This window comes from Cynocephalus volans, chromosome 9 (assembly GCF_027409185.1).
Source record: "Cynocephalus volans isolate mCynVol1 chromosome 9, mCynVol1.pri, whole genome shotgun sequence".
Classification (NCBI taxonomy): domain Eukaryota; kingdom Metazoa; phylum Chordata; class Mammalia; order Dermoptera; family Cynocephalidae; genus Cynocephalus; species Cynocephalus volans.
In genome coordinates this window covers 103,870,504-103,893,363 of record NC_084468.1, presented here as the reverse complement: position 1 = coordinate 103,893,363, position 22,860 = coordinate 103,870,504, and the positions used below count along the sequence as shown (strand labels likewise).

The following is a 22,860-nucleotide window of genomic DNA, read 5'->3' as shown; positions in this document are numbered from 1 at the left end:
CTCTTTTCAGTTCTTCAAGCTGAAACTCTTGCAGTCACCCTTGACTGTTTTCTTCCTTTCATCCACCACATCTCATCTGTCAGCAAACATGGCTGGCTGTCCTCTCCAGGAATATCCAGTCTAACCACTTCTCATCTCCTTCTCTGTCACCACCCAGAGTCGAGCATAATTATCTCTTCTATAAGTAGTGCAATAGTGTCCTAACAAGTCTCCCTGCTCCCACCTTTCCTTCTCTTTCAGTCTGTTTTCAGCACAGAAGTTAGGTGATCCTGTTAAAATAATTGTCAGCTCATGTCACTCCCTGGCTCAAAACACTCCAGGATTTCCCATCTCAGTAAAAGCCAAAGTTCCTACCGCCCTGGTCCCTGCTATCTATTTTTTCCTCTCCTCCCTTCTACCTGACCTCATCTTCTGTTACTCTCCCTTTCTCATTCCACTCCAGCCACACCAGCCTCCTTGCTGATCCTCAAACACCGCAGACAGGCTCTTGCTTCAGGAACTTTGCACTAGCTTTTCCTTCCATCTGAAATGGTTATCCCCAGTTATACCCATAGCCACCTCTCTCACCTCCTGAGATCTCTACTCAAAAGTTACCCTCTCAAGGCTGGCCTGTTAGCTCAGTTGGTTAGAGTGTGGTGTTGGTAACATCAAGTTCAAGGGTTCAGATCTCTGTACTGGCCAGCAACCCCCCCTCAAAAAAAAAATAAGTTACCTTCTCAGCAAGACTTCCGGGACTACCCTAGTGAGAATCCTAACACCACTGACACACCCTACCCACTGTCCTGCTTCTTTTCTTCATAGCATTTAATACCATCTATAGTCCTATATATTTTACTTATTGACTAGAATAATGCCAGGCACATAGTAGGCACTCATTAAATATACACTGGAAGGAAGGGAGGGAGGAGAAAGAAAAAGAAAAGAGAGAGAGAGAAGAAGGAAGGAAGGAAGGCATTTCTAACTCTCTTGTCTTTGCCTGGACAGCACACATTAGACGTCAAGAGTACAATGTTACCTGCTGCTATTCGTTGCTCTGAGTCCCGTCTTTCAGAAGAAGGAATATTCCTACTGGCTAATGGTCTAAACATGTTCTTATGGTTGGGAGTAAGTAGCCCACCAGAATTGATCCAAGGAATATTTAATGTGCCATCGTTTGCACATATCAATGCAGATATGGTAAGTTTTGTTTTGTTTTTTTCATTTTTGTGGTAATATACAAAATATTACAGGGAAAAAAACAATAAGGCATATAGTTCGGTATAAGAAAAATAATTTTCTGTTTTGATCAATAATAATTACCTGGCATAAAGTTATTTGTATAAAGTTTTATCAAACAGCCAAAATATATGAGTTTAATAGAAATTGCTAACACTTCCAGATCATTTGCTATGTGCCAGTCACTTTGCTCTAAATACTTTAAATAGATCATTTCATTTAATTCTCATAACAATTCAGTGAGATGCATATTGTATCAGCATTTTGCAGGTGAATCAGTTGAGGCTTGTAGACAAGTTCTTCTAGGTACCAAATGAAAGAGGTAGCAACCGAATCCAGTTATGCTCTGGGCTCATCCCTAGTGTTCAGCTTCCTACTCAAAAGAATGCAGAAGGAACAGAGAGAGAAAGATGGCTGACTGGAGTTGTCTGGTGCCTGTTCCCTCCATGAAAAGAGACCAAAAACAACAAATAAACACCTATATTTTGACCAAAATGACTTAAGAAATACGCTGCAGAGCAGTAGGAGTGTGGCAAAATCCTTGTGGAGCATGGAAGACCAGGATAGCACCATAGAGAGCAGAGCAAGGCATCCTACCTCTGCCTTGCTGTCTCCCTACACGGACCGAGTCAGGTGGATAAAGGTAAGCTGGAAGAACCCCAGCCGTTTCCATTGCCACCACAAATGCCAGCAATCCCTGCCACCAATCCCTGGAGAGTCCCCCAGTCCTCTGACCCCAAACCCATTTTGGAGAGTAGCAGGGAGTTTGTGCAGCTGCCTGGCACCAAAGTAGAAGCCCAGGTAGATGAGCCCCCAGCTTCCCGATTTAAGTGGCTATAGCATAGCACCATCTTGAAACCAAACCCACTACTAGAGTGTGTCCTGCCCTGGGAGCTAGTGGAAACTGACTTGCTCCATCCTGAGGCCCCACCCTCATTCTGTCATGTTGACACAGGCACTAGCAGGACCACAACTCCAGCTGCTTGGAGCCTAGACCAGACAGAAAGACTGAGACTCCAGTGTCTGCATCCATGTGGTACCCTTACCCGGAAGGAGAGCAGGCAGACCTGCTCAGTGGGGAAGCCACTGATAAGCAAGCATCCACAACATATGTATGCACCTGCCCTTCACAACCCACTGGCCTGCTGAGAGCCCAAAGGTGCCCAGTCTGGCAGTATCTCTGCCTCCCACTGTGGCCCTCCACAGAGCTGCTGAGCCCTACTACACTAGCGTACACCTGCTCCCTCACCAACAGCAATTGGGCAGTGGATTTGCCTCTCCATGGCAGGCTTCTACAGAGTGTCCAGGCCTGGCTGCACCCTTGCAGGCTTGCTCCAGGCTCAACAGCCAATCAAGCAGCCCTCCATAGAGTTGCTATGCCCTGCTGCACCAGTGCATGCCTGCTCCTCACCAGACAGTAGACTGGGCAGTGGCATGGAGGGTCTCTATAGAGCTTCTGGGCCCTACTGCACTCTTGCAGGCCTGCTCCAGGCTAGTAGCCCTCCATTAAGATGCCAGGCCCTGCTGCATCAGTGTACAACTGCTTCCTTCTGGACACTGGATTAGGTGGTGCTCCACCTCCACCTGGTGGCTCTACACAGAGCTGCTGGGCCTTGCTGCACCTTGCAGATCTGCTAAAGGCTCAACAGCTGATCTGGCAGCCCTCCATAGAGCTGCCAGGCCCTGCTGCATCTGTACACACCTGCTCCCTGCTTGATGGCAATCGGCTGTGGCTTTACTTTCTTTGGCCGTCTTGCATAGAGCCACCTTGCTCTGCTGTACCAACACACACCAGCTCCTGGCCAGGCAATGGTATCCACTTCATTGATAAGCCTTCACAGATCTGCTTAACCCCCACCTCCCCCGACACACACACAGGCACACCTGTATTCAGACCAAAAGCTAGTTGAGCAGCACAACACCCACAACCTCAGAGCTGCATGCCTACAACTGGCTTGACAGCCAGTTGAGCAAGTGACTCTGTGCCTCAAGAGAGATTACCAAACAGCTAGTTGGCCCTCTGCACCCACATGCCTGGCCCAACAACCAGCCTGGAGTCTCTGACCCAGCAAGACAGAGCCAGCGTTGGCACAAACTCCTGTGACCAAGCCACTGAGGCATTTGTAGACATTGCAGAAGAGGATTACCACCAAAGAAACTGCACGGAGATTGCACGGCTGAGCCCACCCAAAACCAAAGCCAATGAAACATATTCAACAGACACCCTAGGACCCACCTACAGGAAAATGTCATTTCTTTGTAATCTACTCCATAAAATTGGTGAAAGCAACTACTCCATTAGATGCACAGATATCAATGTAGGGACACAAGAGACATGTAAAAGCAAGGAAATGTGACACAAAGGAACAATAAGTAACAGATGCAAAGAAAAGGACAATTATGAAATGCCTGTAAAGAAATTTCAAATAATAATCTTAAGGAAACTCAAAGAGATACAAAAGAATACGAACAAACAATTCATTGAAATCAGGAAAACAATTCATGATCTGATTGAAAAATTTAACGAAGAGATAGATATAAAAAAGAACCAAACAGAAATCTTGGAGCTAAAGAACTTCTTAAATGAAATAAAAAATAGAATCGAGAGCTTCAACAATAGACTAGATCAAGCAGAAACAAAGAATTTTTGAACCTGAAGACAGATCTTTTAAAATTGTCCAGTCAGAGGGGGAAAAAAAAGAAAGAACAATGAAAAGGAATGAATAAAGCTTCTAAGATATATGGGACACTATTAAGCAAACATGTTCAAATTGTAAGTGTTCCAGAGAGAGAAGAAATGGAGAAAGACACAGAAATCTTATTTAATGAAATAATAGCCCAAAACTTCCCAAATATTGAGAGAAATGTGGAATTGAGATTCAGGAAGCTCAAAGGTCTCAATTAGATGCAAGCCCAAAAGATCCTTTCTGAGGCATATTATAATCAGACTGTCAAAATTCAAAGACAAAGAACGAATTCTAAAAGCTTCAAGAGAAAAGCATGAAGTCACATATAAGGGAATCACCATTAGACTGTTAGCAGATTTCTGAACAGAAACCTTGCAGGCCAGTAGAGAATGGGATGATATATTCAAAGTTCTGAAAGAAAAATCTCAGCCAAGAATACTTTATCCAGCAAAGCTACTTTAGAAACAAGGAAGAAAAAATACCTTTCTAGACAAGCAAAAGCTGAGGGAATTTATCACTATTAGAACAGCCTTACAAGAAATGCTTAAAGGGAGCACTGTAACTGGAAATAGAATGGCAATAATTGCTATCATGAATACCTGAAAAAGTACAAAACTCACCTATTGAGGTATATTCATAATTCGAACTCAGAATACTTCAGTGAGGTAACATTGCTGTGTAAATCCTTCAGCCCTCTAGTATGAAGGTTTAAATTCAAAATGGTCAAAGAACAACAACTACAATTATGGCTAAGTTACATACAATAGATAAAAATGTAAATTAAGGCAATGAGAATATAGTTTGTGTGTCGGGGGGTAGTCTAGAGTATTTTCAACAATCAAAATTGAGTTGCTATCACCTTAAAATAGTTTATTATAACTACAATACTGTATTAGCCTCAAGGTAACCACGAAAAAAGAAAGTACAGCAGACACACAGATGAGAAAAAAGAAAACAAAGCTTAGTATCATAGAAAACCACCAACTCACAGAGGTATATGACAAGAGAAAAAGAAAGGAACTAAGAATCTACAAAATAAGCAGAAAGCAATTAACAGAAAGGCAGGAATAAATTCTCACATGTCAGTAATAACCTTGACTGTAAATGGATTAATCTCTCCAATGAAAAGATATAGAGTGGCTGAATGTATGAAAACATAAGACCCAATGATATGTTGCCTACAAGAGACTCACCTGTTAAAGATAAACATAGACTGAAAGTGAAGGGCTGGAAAAAGAAATTCCATGCAAATGGAAACCAAAAGTATGGATAGCCATACTCATATCAGATAAAATAGACTTTAAATTAAAAACTGTAAAGAGAGACAAAGAAGGTCATTATATAATTATAAAGTAATCAATTCAGCAAGAGGATATAACAATTGTTAATATATATGCACCCAATACCAGAGTACCCAGATATATAAAGCAAATGTTATTAGACCTAAGGAGGTAGATAGGGTGCAATTCAATAATAGTAGGGGACTTTAACACCCACTTTCAACATTGGAAACATCATCTAGACAGAAAATTAAAAAAGAAACATCTGACTTAAACTGCACTATAGACCAAATGGACCTTACAGACATTTACAGAACAGTCCATCCAACAGCTTTGGAATATACATTCATCTCAACTGCATGTGGAACATTCTCCAGAATAGATCATTTATTAGGCCACTACACAAATTTATAAAGATAGAGATTACATCAAGTATCTTTTCTATAGAAATCAGCAACAAGAAAATCTTTCGAAACTTTACAAATACATGGAAATAAAACAACATACTCCTAAACAACCAAATGAATAAACCAAAATGGTTAAATGAAGAAATTAAAAGGAAAATTTTAAAATTCTTGAGACAAATGAGAATGGAAACACATCATACCAAAATGAATGGGATACAGCAAAAGCATTTCTAAGAGGAAAGTTTATAGCAATAAATTCTAAAAAATTTTATTATTACACAATGTAAGCATTCTTTGTGGCCCTTTACTGATTTCTCACTAACCCCCCCTCTGCCTCTCCCTTTCCCACCTCTGGTGTCCTCAAGGAATTATTGTAATTCTCCTCCCTCCCTCCCTTCCCTTCCTTCACTTCTTTTCCTTCTTTTCCTTCCTTCCTTTTTCAGCTCTCACTTATGAGTGAGGACATGCAGTATTTCTCTTTCTGTGCCTGGCTTATTTCACTTAACATAAGTTTCTCTAGGTTCATCCATTTTGCTGTGAATGGCAGAATTTCATTCCTTTTTGTGGCAGAGTAGTATTCCATTGTGTATGTAAACCTTGTTTTCCTTATCCAGTCATCCATTGATAGACATTTAGGTTGGTTCCAACTCTTAACTATTGTAAATGGAGCTGCAGTAAACATGGAGTGCAGGTATCTCTTTGACATGATGATTTCCATTCCTTTGGTGTATACCCAGCAGCGAGATTGCTAGGTCATATGGCACTTCTGTCTGTAGTTTTTTGAGAAACCTCCATACTGTTTTCCATAAAGGCCATACTAATTTACAGCCCCACCAAGAGTATAGAAGTGTTCCCCTTTCTCCACATCCTCACCAGCATTTGTTATTCTCAGTCTTTGTGATACTGGCCAGTCTACCTGAGGTGAAATGATATCTCAGTGTAGTTTTCATTTGCATATCCCTGATGCTTAGTGATGTTGAGCATTTTTAAGAAGAATGATTTCTAATAAACAATCTAATGATGCACCTAACAGTTAGAAAAACAGCAACTAACTAAACCCAAAATTGGAAGAAGTAGAGAAATAATAAAGCTCAGAGCAGAAATAAATGAAATAGAAATTAAAAATAATTTTAAACGATTGGTGAAATGAAGAGTTGGTTTTTTGATAAGATAAAGTCGACAAACCTTTAGCTAGACTAACCAAGAAAAAAACAGAGAAGACTCAAATATATAAAATCAGAAATGAAAAAGGAGACAATACAACTGATACCACAGAAATAAAAAGGATCACAAGACTATTATGAACAACTGTATGCCAACAAATCTGATAACATAGAAGAATGGACAAATTCCTGGACAAATACAGTCTTAACAGATTAAATTATGAAAATATTGAAAATCCAAACAGACCAATAACAAGTGACGAAATTGAATTAGTAGTGCAAAGTGTTTCATTAAAGAGAAGCCCAGGACCTGATGGCTTCACTGCTGAATTCTACCAAACATTCAGAGAAGAACTAATACCAATTCTGTTCAACTATTTCCAAAAACGGAGGAGGAGGGAATACTTCCCAACTCATTTTATGAGGCCAGCATTACTTTGATTCCAAAACCTGACAGGAACACAACAAAAAAAGAAGATTACCAGCCAATGTCCCCAATGAACATACATGCAAAAATTCTCAAGATACTAGCAAACCAAATCCAACAGCACATTAAACAGATCATTCACTGCAGTCAAGTGGGATTTATACCAAGTTTGAAAGGTCGGTTTAACATATGTAAATCACTAAATGTGACATACCACATTAACAAAAAGAAAAACAAAAATCATATGATCATTTCAGTTGATGCAGAAAAAACACGAGAAAATTTAACATTCCTTCATGATATAAACTCTTAACAAATCAGGTATTGAAGGTATATACCTCAATACAATAAAGGCCATATATGACCAAACCCATTGCTAACATAATACTGAATGTGGAAAAGCTGAAAGCTTTCCCTCTTAGATCAGAAACAAGACAAGAATGCCCACTTTCACCACTTCTTTTCAACATAGTACTGGAAGTCCTAGCATGAGCAATTAGACAAGAGAAAGAAATAAAAGGCATTCAAATTCAAAAGGAGGGGGCTGGCTGGTTAGCTCACATGGGAGAGTGTGGTGCTGGTAACACCAAGCTTATGGGTTTGGATCCCCATACTGGCCAGCTGTGCCAAAACAAACAAAAAAAACCACCAGAAGACAAATTTTCAAAGGATGAAGTCAAACTGCCCCTCTCTGCAGACAACATAATCTTATATATAGAAAACCCTATAGATTCCACCAAAAAATTGTCTGCTCAAAGCAGTCCACAGATTTAATGCAATCCCTATCAAAATACCAATGACAGTCTTTATGGAAATAGAAAAAACAATCCTAAAATTCATATGGAACCAAAAAAGACCGAGAATAGCCAAAGCAAACCTAAGAAAAACAAACTAAGCTGGAGGCACCACATTACCTGACTTCAAATTATACTAAAAAACTAAGTAAACAAAACTACATTGTACTGGCATAGAAACAGATACATAGACCAGTGGAACAGAACAGAGATCCCAGTAATAAATTCAAACACCTACAGTCAACTGATCTTTGACGAAAGTGCCAAGAATACATATTGGGGAAAGGACAGTCTCTTCAGTAAATGATGCTGGGAAAACTGGATATCCACATGCAGAGAAATGAGACTACACCCCTATCTCTCACCATATACAAAAATCAAATCAAAATGGATTAAATATATAAATATAAAACCCAAATGTATGAAACTACTAGTAGAAAACATAGGGGAAACATCCATGACATGGGGCTGGGCAAGGATTTTTTAAACAAGACTTCAAAAGCACAAGCAATAAAAGCAAAAATAAACAAGTGGGATTACTAAAAAGTTTTTGCACATCAAAGGAAACTTAACAGAGTGAAGAGACAACTTACAGAATGGGAGAAAATATTTGCAAACTATACATCTAACAAGGTGTTAATATCAAGAATTAAAAGGAACTTAACTTGACAGCAAAAAACAACCAAACTGACAAATGAGCAAAGGATCTTAACAGACATTTCTTAAAAGAAGACATACAAATGACCAACAGGCATATGAAAAATGCTCAACATCACTAATCATCAGGGAAATGCAAATTAAAATGAGATACCACCTCACTCCAGTTAGAATGGCTATTATCAAAAAGGTCATAGAAAACAAGTCTTGTTGGCGAGAATTTGGAGAAAAGAGAACCCGTGCACTGTTGATGGGAGTGTAAACTAGTAAGCCATCATGGAAAACAGTATGGAGCTTCCTCAAAAAACTACAAGTAGAATTACCATATGATCCAGCAATCCCACTATTGGGTATATACCCAAAGGAAATGAAGTCAGTATATTGAGATATTTGCACTCCCATGTTTATTGCAGCATAATTTACAGTAAACAGATATGGAATCAACCTAAGTGTCCAACAATGAATGAATGGATTGTAAAAGTGTGATACACACACACACACACACACACACACACACACACACACACACACACACACACACAATGGAATGCTACTCAGCGATTAAAAAAAAAAAAAAGTCCTGTCATTTGCAAGAACATGGATGGATTTGTAGGTCATTATATTAAGTAAGCCAAGCACAAAGAGACAAATACCACATGATTTGACTCATATGTGGAATCTAAAAAAAGAAATGTTGATATTATGGAGACAGACTAGAACAGTGGTTACCAGGGGCTGGGGAGGGGATGGGGGAGGGAAAAACAAGGAGAGGTTGGCCAGTGGGTAAAATATTACAATTAGATAGGAGGAGTAAGTTCTGGTGTTCTGTTGCACAGTAGGGTGACTATGGTTAACAGTTAAGTTTTGTGTATTACATAATAGCTAGAGGATAGAGGATAGACTTTTGAATGTTTTCACTACAAAGAAATGATAAATGCATGAGGTGATGGTTACATTAACTACACTGCCCCAATCATTATACAGATTGTACCCCATAAGCATGTACAATTACAGTGTGTCAATTAAAATTTTTAAAAAAGAATGTAGAACTCTTTTATCGGTGTTTGGCTACAGCCTAAATCAGATAAAGGAGTTACAAAATAATAATACCACCAAAACAGATTATGCGCCCCTCTGTTGCAATCATAACAAAAGAAATTGTGGGTCTGATGTGGAAATAAATACAAATGACTATGTTTTAAATGTCTTAGGAAAACCCAGTAATTATGATTTGTTTGAGGGTCAGCATTTATTGCAAACCTTATTTGCAGGTCATTGTTGCATGAGCACTGTTGCTGTGATGATTATTTTCTTTCTCTGCTTACTGGTGGATTCCTTCAGAATTCACAGTAGAGCTCAGCGCATAGTTTGTTCCCTGAAGCCTCACTAATGTAGCAAGATGGCTTAAGTTTAGTTGTTAATTTTGGTATGAATGTACAATTTAGAGATATATGGCATTGTAGAAATGGGTAGGATTAAAATTCAAGGCTATATAGTCAGATTAGAGAGCTGCATATCTATTACGAATGTCAAAAGTATATTTTTAAAGGAATTAAGGGTGTCCATATTCCATTAAGAGACCAATTTTACAATTAGCATGAAGATTTATTAGTAAGATGTCTGCATATGGCTGAAATTAAGGAATGATTAGAAATGCAATTTTTTAAAAATAAAAAAATTAAATTAAAATTCAGGGGGTGAAAACTATGAGTTGGAAGAATGTTTATATAAAATTTAAAGAAGCCTCCTTTTCTGTGATAATGCACTGACATAGTAAATGCTGAGTGCAAATTAGTTTAACTTAACACACATGAAATAGCCAAAGTTTCTCCACCACAAAGCAGCACATGGGTAGGTTTGTGTTTATGTCAGCATACCTCTTCTTTTGTTGTTGCTTTTGTTTTTGGCGGCTGGCTGGTACAGGGATCCCAAACCCTGACCTTGGTGTTGTCAGCACCAGACTAACCAAGTGAGCTCACCAGCCAGCCTGAAATACCTCTTCTTGACCTTCAAAAAATGAAACAAAATTGAAAACTAAATGTGTAATACTTTCTTTTTAGAGGCAGTTGACATTTTGAGAAATATACATGAAGTCAGCTTATTTTATGTTATTTGTTGAATAAAAGGATCTTAATGTGAAAGAATACGTACAGGGGATGCAGGATTATTATAATGATGAATTTCCTACTTTTCTTAGAACGCCTGTGAAAAATATTGGCCATAACCTTTTCCTGAAACTTGAGGCTTTATGGTAAAACATTTTAACTCAACTTTTCTGTGGCTAACTCACAGATTGGCCACACATTGGCTCTTGGCATGTTCTTGCTGAGAAGCAAGCATTAGAATTTTACTCTGTCTTAGTGGAAGAAATCTAAGTCCAGATTTTTCACATCTCCTGGAGACCACGTGCAGCTGGACTGTGTTGCGGATCACTAACTAGATTTCAGGGAAATCTAAGAGGCCACATTCCACTTTAGAAATCAGCATTTGTGTTGGAAGAGTGGTACTTGGATGGCATTTTCCAAATGTGGTAATGCCTCAGGGTACTGCAGGTGATCCACTGAAGGGATACAGTTCATTCTTTTCTTTCATAACATATCCTTGACATAGGCATCTTGAAAAGGGATTAAACTTTCATGGGAAATGGTCCAAAGACATCCTTTGCATAAAACATATACCTGTTGTTTCATTCCAATGATGTACATGTGTCAAATTCCAGAGAAGGAATTTATATTCAAAGGACAGAGATATTTGGTTCATTGGTGGGAATGTGTGCCAGTAAGAATGAGTAATTTTTAGTGCATTTTACACATTTTTGGTTTTCAGGTAAATGAATTAAGCCAGTAGTCAAGTATATGGTTTTAGAAGGATGTTTTTAACATTCTCTCTCAAATTGCTGCTTCTATCTAAATGTTATAAATTGTGCTGAAACTTTGATTTTCTGAAATTTAGACAGTGCTGCCTGAGGTGGGAAGCCCATACTCTCAACAACTCAGAATGATCATGAGTGTTATCCAACAAAAGAGGCCATATTCAATGAAGGTAAGAATGAGACTTTATTTTTCCTTTCTTCAAATGCTTTTTATTTATTTCATTAGAGACTTTTAAAATGCATGCTGTATATTTTTATGACATGATCTTTGATAGAAAACTCACACTGACCTCTAAGTATATCTGCCTGCTTATCAAGCACAAGCTTACAAAAGTAAATAGCTATCACCTGGGTTAACCATGAGATATCTTACTAAGTATTGACTTTTAGTAATCATGAAGATGCTCTTTATGGTTTAATAGCAATTGATATCATTAACAGGTTTTGAAATGACTTTTCTTTTGGTGCCTAAAATTACTTAGTTGTAAGTGTCATTGAGAACATGTGTTAAAACTTGATTTTTACAATTTTTGATTTATTATCTTTGAAAAGTTTTGTTATTCTAATCCTTCTAAGCCCTTCTAGCCTTTTCTGAGTATGAGTGAAAGAATTAAGTTTAAATGTCTAGAACCCAAGAAAGTTATACCTTGTTGCTAAGTCCCAGCTACTCATCTGTCTTCCTTCCCAACCGCAATATTAGAGTCTCCTGGGATTTGGAATGTACATATGATGATGGTCTGTGTAACACTACTTACTGCAGAGGTATAAGACACTCATCTGGAGGCAGGCCTCTACAAGAACCAGGGTATTCTGGGGCTAATTTTCTCCAGAATGTAAGAGAAAAGTACATGTGATGTCAGTTTAAATCAACATTCTTAACTGTGAAAGTAACTCATGCATGCAAACATTACCTTCAGATAGTTTAGATAAATTGAACTAATGAACAACTTTACAGTTTCTAGCAGATGTCTGGGTGAACACAGAGCATTTTCATACCACACAGTACCTACTTGGATTCAGTTTAAGGGCAGGATCTAGACATGGCAGAAGAGGCTCAAACTAAACACATAAACACATTCTCCATGCAACACTCTGTGAATAAACTGGAGACATGCAATGCACTCCTTAGGGTCTCATGAAACACAAATTGAAAACCGCTGGCATTTAGAATGCATAGCAGTGATGATCCACATGCATGCCAGCTGCAGCACCTGCATCCCTCCAGCTGGCGCCATTTGCAGAGTAGAGGCAGGACTACATACAGAAATCATCCTGTGCTCAGTAATCCCTCCTTCAAGGAAAAAAACAAAACTTTTCTCTCCTCTGATTTCTTCTACCTGTTCCAGAAACCCCTTATCAAGGTCATGTGAGCATCTGGGGTAAGCTTTGACTATTATATGTAAAAAGAAATCTATAAGCAGCTGCATTATAAAATACTTTTAGCTTGAATACATAAAGAACCAGATTTTCTCATGTACCACCTGTAAATTTATCTGTCTGTTATTTATAAGATTTCTTTGGCTTTTCAGAGTGCTAATTCTATAAAGAATTTGAAATATCTAAAATCTACAGATGTCAGAGCTGAAAGGAATCCAGGAATTATTCACTTACTGTTACACCTTTTTCTCTGACATTTGAAAATTGACCACTCAAAGGAAATGAAAAGATACTTGTAAAGAGTCTAGATTGAATAGGAGAAAAAAGCTGGAATGGAAGGATCAAGAATAACAATATCAAATCCAGAAGGCACTGCTACCTTCTGGTTAGGCTAATTATTTTTTCTGAGAATCAGCCTTCTTAGGCCTTATTTTCTGCATATTCTTATATTTGTGGGGAAACAAAAAAAGGTTATATACTACTGTGTGTTTTCAGATGACTGAAATCAAACACCTTACTGATAAATTCTAGTCTTGTCCTGCTCATGGTTCTCTGAGCTCCAAATGTTTTTCATTCTCTCTCTTTCCTCTTCCATTTTCTAGATTACTCTCTCCTCACTGGCTCTTTTCTGCAGTTTAGGAGCTGCTCAAGTCTACCTTCATTGAAGCTGCTGCTTCTCCAAGTTCGACCTCCCTTTTCTTTCATTTATTCTACAAATATTTATTGAACACTTGCAATATACCAGACATTCTACCACCAGGCTTCCTGAAAAAGTCGTCTATGTTAACTCTGTGTATTTCCTTCTTCCCATCTCTCCAGTTCTATGTAAACTGCCAGATTACTAAAGACAATTGATTCTTAATTCCTTTACATCATTTACAAGATTGAATACTACTTCTTTCCTCAAATTCTCTCTTCTGTTAGCTTTCAAAATATCTTACACTCCCGATTCTTCTCCTTTCTCAATGACCCTTTTCCTTTGGTGTCTCTTCATTCATCTTCCCCTTAAGAGCTGGTATTCCCCCAAGGTTGTGTCTGTGCTGTCTTCTTTTCTCACTCAACGTGTTCTTCCTGGGCCATCCTAATCATTCCCACATTAACCTATTCTCTATGAATCAGTCAATGAGAGACGAGATTGGCCTTTGAAACGCCCCAGACAATGTCATATTTGGACCACTTGCATTAGTCTCTATACAGAAGGCACATAGGACGCAGGGAGGGAGACCTGGAGCAATCATTTTAATATTCTCCCCCCACTCTATAGGGCTATGTCCCTTCCTATAAAAATGTAAAGGGGTGAATTAAGATAGATCCCCAATCCATCCCAGTATTTTTCCTCTTAGTGGTATGGGTGGGCCCCTTGAGGAAAAGACTATCGGTATGTCAAGACAGGCCACCCACCACTTCCATGAACCCACTTCCCTGAGACCTTCTGCTATATTTTCTGTATCATCCCGGCACAAGTGATAGGTGTTTCAACTTAGTCTGTAGAGACTCATATGGTAGAACAGGATATTAATTACTTTGCCTTAAAGCTAAGTTTCTCCCAAAGCTGAAATCCATTCCCTGTTCTATTTACCACCTCAGATCATAGCCAGACACACTTCATGAGAGGAGGTTGTACAGTAAGCATGACATGAAAACCAAAAAAAAAAAAAAAACACCAAAAAAAACCCAAGTGAATGGCAGCAGAAGAAAATACCCCACAGATGAGTAATATGAACTTCTTCCCATTAATTTCCATAAAGTAAATTCTGAAGAAACCAGAACTTCAAATCTCTCCCTCTGCAATGTCTCATTTGTTCAGTCTCAGCCTGAGTTGTGTCACTGAGGCTATACCTACATTGCTGTTGCTCATCATGGACAATAGCAAAGTCATAGTGGCATTTGGGAGAGAGTGGATAAAATATAAAAAGAAAATAGCTTTGGCTTCAGGTTCATCAGGATGCAAATCTTAAAACTCCTCTGGAGAAATTTTCATTAAGAGGTTAGTTTTGCTTCCTTATGTGGGAGTAGAATCTGCCTATAGGTACATCTCAGCTATTGTGGTGACACCTCCCATGCCTAGCACTGACATCGTAGAGCCAAACATTATACATATCCATATCCACACGGAATTGACTGAGTTGTAGAGGGAGCAGCAGCAGTTGTTGTTATATAATATTATTTTTATTAGGTCAGGGTAGTTTAAAGTTTATCAGCCTAGGTCTGAGGCCAAAATATCATAAAGGAAAAAAGCAAGCTATGTTGACAGAATTATCCTACTTGATAACTGAAAAGCATGTAATGCAAAGGTAGGGAGGGACAGTCCCTGCCAGCCAAAGTGGTACATGGTGAAGCTGCTAACTACAAGCTGTTCACCATGAAGGCCCTTCTGGTGGTTTTACCATATGGGAGGAAGAAGTGAGGGGTGCCCTGGCTCCTCTTTATTATATAAGAAGCAAGTGCAGAGACATTGTTATACATGTACAGTTCAATTAACCCCACTCATGCCCCAATAAATATCAAACTCTGACCATTCAGATCATCTACTGTGACTTCCTCAAACAGGAATAAGGGAGTAGAGAAGGGCTCAAAGTGTTTGTGACAAAACTTTCCCCCTTCTGGGGTTCTTCCCCGCGATGTCTTCTAGAGCGGTACTGTTCACTAATGCGAGCTGCATATGCAATTTTATTTTTTCTAGAAGCCACATTTAAAAAGCAAAAAATTCATTTAAATAATATTTTATTTAACCTAATATATCGAAAATATTATCATTTCCACATGTAATCAGCATAAACAATTATTGAAATTTTCTTCTTCATACTAAATCTTAGAAATCCACTGTGTATCTTACATTTATAGCACATCTCAGTTTGGACGAGTCACATTTCAAGTGCTCAATAGCACATGTGGCTTGGTGGCTACAGTGCTGGATAGCACAGCCCTAGAGAATCGTGATGAGCAGGGAATAGGATTTCCCCCTGTTCTCCCTGTATGGTAAGCTCTGTAGCGCGTCTTAAATCTACCCCCTACCTACCTCCCCACCTCCCCTGCCCTAATTCAGACCTGATTATCACCCACCTAGACACTTCCAACCACTTTCTATCTAGCTTCCCTCATCTTGCTAATGCATTGTACACACTGCTACAGTTAACTATCTCATTTCATTCTTCACCTTCATTGGATCACATTTCCTACAAAAACCCAATCTCATTATTATGATAATTTGTCCCTAACCTCTCACTGCCCTTTAGAAGCCTGTGATAATTTACATGTCAGCCATATCTGTATCTCTGGTACATGGTACACAGTATTCCAATATGGAATGTTCTCTGATCCTGCCCCTTATCCTTTAAGGCTCAGGTGACAGTTACTACCAGTGTGAAGACTTTCCCGTAGCACTCTGCTTATGTTTCATTTTTGCCACTTAAAATTATGTCTTGAGTTTGGGGGTCAGTGCCTCTCTTCAATTGCACTTTCCTATCATCTTCCAAGTCCTCACACATAGTGGACATTCTACAATATTTGGTGAAATTGAAGGAGATAAAACTGAGGTACATTAAGAAAATGTTTATAACCAGCTGCTGCTGTTGTTTTTTTCCTAGCTCACAATAGTCAAGCAGCGAGAGCAGCCAGAAATGGTTTTCCGACAGTTCCTGGTAGAAGACAAAGGACTTTATGGAGGATCGTCTTACATGGATTTCCTCTGTTGTGTTCACAAGGAGATCTGTCAGCTGCTTAATTAATGGAAACTTCTCTATCGTTGATATCGCATTTCTAAGGAGATAATCTTCTTTTTGGTGCCTAATTTTGCACCTAAAAGACTAGTTTTTATTTCTTGCTCATTTTCAGAATAGCTTTCCGAGATGGCATTTAGAATTTCAGCTTTGGTGCTCAGGTACAAAGCCAATGAAGGTACAATTGTACCATAAAGGGAACAGTCTATTTCTGATTGCACAATTTTTAATTTTTAAAACTATTGCAGTTTGCATTTCATGAAAGGTGATAGTTTACAGAACCGTAAACATTCTCAATTTTCTTTGTACTAGACATATAAATTATTTTTCAAATTGTATAGATTTGGGGTAAAAAGTTGTTTTGGTTCCTCTCCCATTTGCAGTGAGGGAAAAAACCCTTAATTTTTACATTATACCTAATTTTTTTAAGCCACGTAACTCCATTGAACACATTTTTCAACTTAAGGTTTGCATAGCAGACAGACTTTTAATAACCTTGGAATCTATCTGGTAGAACAATTCGTGTTCTACATTTTTTTCATAATTATATATTGTGTATGTTAAAACTATTTTCCACTTGTTTTGTCTATAAAACTGTCTTTATCAATATTCTTAATGGTTCTTTGTACAATTTGGAAGGTTTTTACCTGTATATAATGGATCTTAACCAGTACCAATAAATCGCTTCATGTACTTAGTAGGTAAAATTATTTATTTATTTTTACTTTGAGATTTTTTTAAAAAAGGATAGTATTCAAAGTGTCTTGGCAAAAAGTTGTTTGGATGGATCACTAAGAACAAATCAGGAAAACAAAATTTTCTTTTTTTTTGAGGGTTGAGGAGTGTTAGGTAATCAATCTAGGAAATATCAGACAGTGTACTTAAGAAAGTCATTTAAAACGTTCTCTAATATGTCCCTGTGGGCAGAATAAATAGAAATGGGCTACATGAGACCATTACTAATGAATATATATAAACCTAGGAGAGTGGTTTTGGGTGGTGTGATACAGACATCTGTCCTCTATCTGCCCTGTTCAATTATATGAATAAATAATAATAGCTAAAGTATATTGACTACATATCATATCCCAAGAACTGCACTATGCGTTTTGCGAATATTTGCACATTTATTTCTCAAAGCAACCCTAGTTCTATCATCATCTCCATTTACACATGAAAAGACAGGCTTGAAGCAATTAAGTACCTTGTCTCTGATTACATGGCTAGTAAGGTTTATTTATAAATTAGTAGATGTCATGAAGTTGAGTAGAACAACAAATACATTGACAGGATTAAAATTCCCCCCATGTTAGCTAACTCTCATGATGCTTCAGATAAACTTGGATGAGTTTAACAGAAAGAAATATAAGCTCCTAGACTTGTGTCCAAAAAACAAATGCATATGGCAGGAGATACTTCTTCGAAACAAAAGGTATTAAAAAAAGAATTTAGGGAGTTTGTCATTAAGAATCAGTAGTGGGATGAAAGCAAATGTGATCTCAAGCTACTTTATTATAAGGGTAGCCTGTCAAATGAGTATAGTGATAGTCCCACTCTATCTGAAGTGAGATCATACCTAGATGAATATTCAGTTTTAGGCACCGTGAACTATATGGAATAGAAGCACAGAGCACAATCCTTTATTTGTTTGAAAACAGCCTGATTTGTTCTGTGAGTTCACTAGGGTATAGAACCAGAACCAATAAACGGAAGTGACAAGGGGCCATTCAATAGAAAGAAGAAACTTCTAAGTAATTAGCTCAAAGAATGTGTCATTCTTGGAGGCAGTATATTATTATTCAACAAATATTTACTGCACACCATCTGTGTGCCAGGCACTATGCGTTCTACAGGGGAGACAGACAACAGTGAGCAGCACAAATGAGATCTTTGCCATCTCTACAATTACAGTAAAGTTTCATAAATGTCAGGAAATGCTATAGTGAGCACACAGAAGGGATATCTGACCTGTTTAGTTGGGAGGCAGGGTGTGTAGTCAGTAAAGATTTTTCCAGAGGAAGTTTTATTAAAACTGAGCCCTGAAAAAAACTAGTCAGTTAATTGGGAGTATTGGTAAATATTCCAGCAGAGGAGAAAATATGCATGAAGGTCAGTGGGAGAGAACATATTACCCCTTCAGTAAGCTAAAGAACTTAAACTTGGCTGGAACTTAAGAAGAAGAGACAGAGTGGTAACAAAGTTGGAGGGGTGGGTAGATTCCTGGTCAAGGGGGAGTTTAGACAATCAATGGCAAAGTGAAGACATTCAAAGTAATTTAAGCAAGAGTGACAGAATCACTCTTTAGGTCACTTTGAGTTATAAGGTGACAGAAGCAGGCAGACCATTTAGGAGGTTACCAGAGTATCCCATTTGAGTTCATAATGGCGTGAATTAAAATAACGGTATTTAGTGGGGATGAGGAGCTGATGTTACTAAGGGATAAGAAAGTGTCATAATTATGATTTCTCTTTTGGGCAGCTGGATGTATATTGAGATGATTCTTTATGAGAGGAAACAGAACTAGATTTGTGTGTGTGTGTGTAAAGAGTAGTAGTTCAGATTTGTACATGCTGAGGTAGCCTATAAGCTATCCAAGTGAGATGACAAACTATAGCACCTAAAAATATGGTTGTGAGGCTCAGTAGAGAACTATGAGCTGGAGATTTGCAAGCCATCTACATACATGCAGAGAAAAGGCAGCCACACAAGTGAATTAAAAAACCTAGGGCAATCTCTAGAGTGAGATGAAAGCAAATCCCTGGGGCAGACAGTAACTGGAAACCTGTAAAGGAGTCTAGGAAGGAAGGGCCAGCGAGGTGAGGAAGAAACCTGGTAAGAGGATGTCATAAAGCCCAGTGTAGCAGAGGGGTGGATGGAGAGTGTGGGCAGCCAAGTTACGGGCTTCCAAAAGACAAGTTAAAATGAAGACTAAATGTATGTTGGAATTAGTGAAAAGGTCATGGTGACTTTGGCGAGAGCAGTTTCACTGGATCAATGAGGATAAACGTTTGACTAGAACATTCTGAGGAAAGGGAGGCAGATTGGAGGCAACCTTAAGAAAGGGATGAGTGGGTGGGTCACAGTTAGAGGGAGGATTTTCTTGTTTTAATACACTCAGGGACTTGACATTTAAATACTAGTGGAAAGAAGCCAGTATTATGTTGGGAAAAAAGTGGCAATACTGTCCTCCAGAGACTGTTGAAGATTGAAGATAGAGAAAAAATATTCAAGAGTAAGACCTTTGGAAAACAAGAGAGAATATAATACAAATGGAGAGACTAGCTTTCAGTGGTAGGAGAAACCAGTATATAATGGAAATGGTCCAGTGAGTCCTTAACTGTCACCTGTCAAAAATGGTCTAAGTGCTGTTCTGAGGTGTCCTGAAATAGTGCTCCTCCTCCCCAAACCTTGAGAGGCACTAGAGGATACTGGCTAAAGGCACAGGCTCTGGAACCAACATGGGTTTCCATACGAGTTCCACCACTAGCTGTGTGATCCAGGGAAGTTAGAAACCTTTGTGTCTGTTTCCTACTCAGTTGTTTCATGGATTAAGTTAGTAAATATAAGGGGCTTAGATTAGTGTCTGACACATAGTAAATGCTATGTAAGTGTTCATTGCTATTATTATTATATTAGGTTTTTAATTAAACTTGCTAAGGATTATGTAAACTAGGACAAATCTGACTCCTAATTGTATTTGCTGCTATGCCAGGAGTATCTTAATTGACATCCTCAAAAGCAAGCTACCATCTTTAAATGCTATAGAAATGTCCAATTAACAGGTGGTTTCAGAGGTTAAAATAAACTCACCAATATGAAAAACCTGTAGCCTAAGCTGCTTTAAGTGTTAAAAAGCAAAACATCAATAATATATTAATCAAAGATAAGAATTTGTATTTCAAATGTTGAGCAACCATTATGAAAAAATATGTTCACTCTCTCAAGAAGGCTCATCTTTGAGGTTACTAAATGGCACAATTTCACTTTCTAGAAGTATAACCTAATGACAGTAGGCTGAAAATAATTAGAATGGTCTGTTAATAATTTTTGAATGTTTAGCCAGATGGAACAATGAAGAACAAGTATTGAATTTTAGATCAATTTTGAACATGGACAGATAATCTGAAATTGAACTTCAGCTCCACTAGGAGGCATTATACACTATGGTGTCTAAACCTTTCAGAAAGGTTGGTCAGAAAAGGCAATTTGGGGGGAGTTGACAATGCAAATTTTAATTGCTGGAAAAATAAAATATAATACTGACTAATCTGGATATGAAGAAAAACAAAAAAATCTTAGTTGGGCCAATAGAAATCCCTTACTCACCATGTCTAATGGATGTTTCCTGGCCTCTGCTTAAGAAGCAGAAGCTTACTCCTTCCCCAAGCAGCCATGTATGAACAGTTGTTAGAAAATTATACTTATCAGACTGTTTCCCTGAACCTTCTCCTTTTGGTGCAAATGCTCTGTCCTTTGAGGCCAAAGGTAAATTCTTCTTCCACTTGACAGCAGTTTTCATATAGTTTCCTATCACGTCTCTTGACTATGCTAAACTCCACTGTAAGGTAAATGTGGAACATAGACCTATTTCCCCTACCCATGCATACCAGAGTTCTCCCTCTCTGCTGGGAAACTACCCCTGGCCAACATAGTCTACCCAAGGAAAGGCACATCTCCTTTAAGACAAATGGAAGACAGTAGGAAGCAGGAGCCTTGAGTAAATGAATTTGCATGTAAATGTAGTTAGAACACTACAGTTCACTAATGCTGGAGCCAGTGGGGTAACAAGTAAATTAACTTATCTACTCAGCCAGATCTCCTATGAGCTCTGATTTGGGTGAGGGTCTACACATGAGCGTGCAAATGATTTCCACCTCTATGTTGATCTGTTCACTACATAACTGTACCCTGTGGCAGTGCGTATTTCTAGCTGACCAGCTGCCATCAGCACCTCCCGTAAGTCACAATGTCTCTGCCTATTGCAATATTGGGTGAGTTTATTTGGAATAGGCAAACACTATGTGAATGCCCTTTCAGATCTGGGGCTCCCGTGATGCATCCCCCAATTCTCATATCCTCTTAAATATTATTTCTAGAGCCACTGTTATCCGAACTTAATAAGTGGAAGTCCATTTTCGAATCACATAAGTCAGTTTAGGGAGACAAAAGTACCAGTGTCTACTTAAACTATAATAGTAACTGCAGATACAGTCTCAAAATGCATGAGTTGTGCAAGAATTTTTAGGGTATGCTTTTTATTTTAATATTTTAAAAAACTTGTTACCAGCTTTAAAAACAAAACTCTTTTGCAATGAGAATTTTCATTTTTAGGATCTTTTATAGAATAAGACTTTAGTTTTTTAGTCAGTATTTTTCAAGCTGAGGTATTCCTTGGGTCCATGAAAATGATGAAAAATGGTTTAAATACATGTTATTCATGTTTGAAGTTTTAAGATATACCATGGGGTTTAGAATGTTACTAACTGATGTCTCAGGGACCTAATATGCCTATGTGACAGAAAGGGTTTTCCACTTATAAATTAGGAGAAATTTAAGCAAATATGAATTGCAACAATGGTGTGCAAGAAGTCATGTTTTTAAAATCTACCTAGTTGAATCTGAATCTCTCTCTCACAGGACTGGGAGGGAAACTTTATTACCTTTGGTCCACACTGATGACTAGTGTAAAAGCCCCCCACAGTCTCCTGAAGTCCAGGGCTCTCTGGTCCCACACCACACTTGGGGGAAATGTACGTGCAGTCTGGGGACTGATACCTTCCTAGGTGCCATTCAGCTACTCCCCAGTGAGGTCATTTCTCGGATGCCACCCCCCACCCATCCTCCACGATCCTGCCCCTCCTCACTATCAGGCAATTTACTGTCTCTATTACTCACAAGAGGAAAGTAGTCTACTTTTCTCACTTAGGCTATTATTAAACAAAGTGACACAAATATGGTTAACTCACCTTATTTTTCCAGGCTGCAATTGGCAGAAAATTAAAAATTTATATCCTGAGGAAAGAGGTGCCTTTAAAGTCAGATCAGAGAAAGTTGATTCTGTTCGAGATCTCTGAAAATAGTAATTCACTGGAAATGACTTTGTTTCCTCTTCTTCAAGGATAATGTTCTCTTTATTTGATAGAAAAAAATCATTAGAAAACCAAAGTCCTCTTATGCAGCAAAAAAGCATCAGCAGAAGGGAAAAGAACTGAAAAAAGAAAGTTATTAAAAAATCTCTTGGGGATTACTTCCAATTATTAAG

At 38.3% G+C, this 22,860-nt stretch overlaps 2 protein-coding genes across 5 annotated transcripts in view; one reads left to right on the top strand and one right to left on the bottom strand.

Moving 5' to 3' along the window:
• Positions 1 to 17,277, top strand: part of SEC24D (SEC24 homolog D, COPII coat complex component) — a 103,087-nt gene extending 85,810 nt beyond the window's left edge. For 3 of the 4 annotated variants that reach the window (XM_063108006.1, XM_063108007.1, XM_063108004.1), the window contains exons 21-23: positions 985 to 1,176; positions 11,583 to 11,672; positions 16,467 to 17,277. In XM_063108006.1, coding sequence (XP_062964076.1) covers positions 985 to 1,176; positions 11,583 to 11,672; positions 16,467 to 16,607 — 423 coding nt within the window. In that variant the 3' untranslated portion in view covers positions 16,608 to 17,277. Of the gene's footprint in view, positions 1 to 984; positions 1,177 to 11,582; positions 11,673 to 13,481; positions 14,010 to 16,466 lie in introns of those variants that run through there. The other variant, XM_063108008.1, reaches the window with a different exon arrangement.
• Positions 1 to 22,860, bottom strand: part of METTL14 (methyltransferase 14, N6-adenosine-methyltransferase subunit) — a 71,416-nt gene that overhangs the window by 12,656 nt on the left and 35,900 nt on the right. The window lies entirely within an intron of this gene.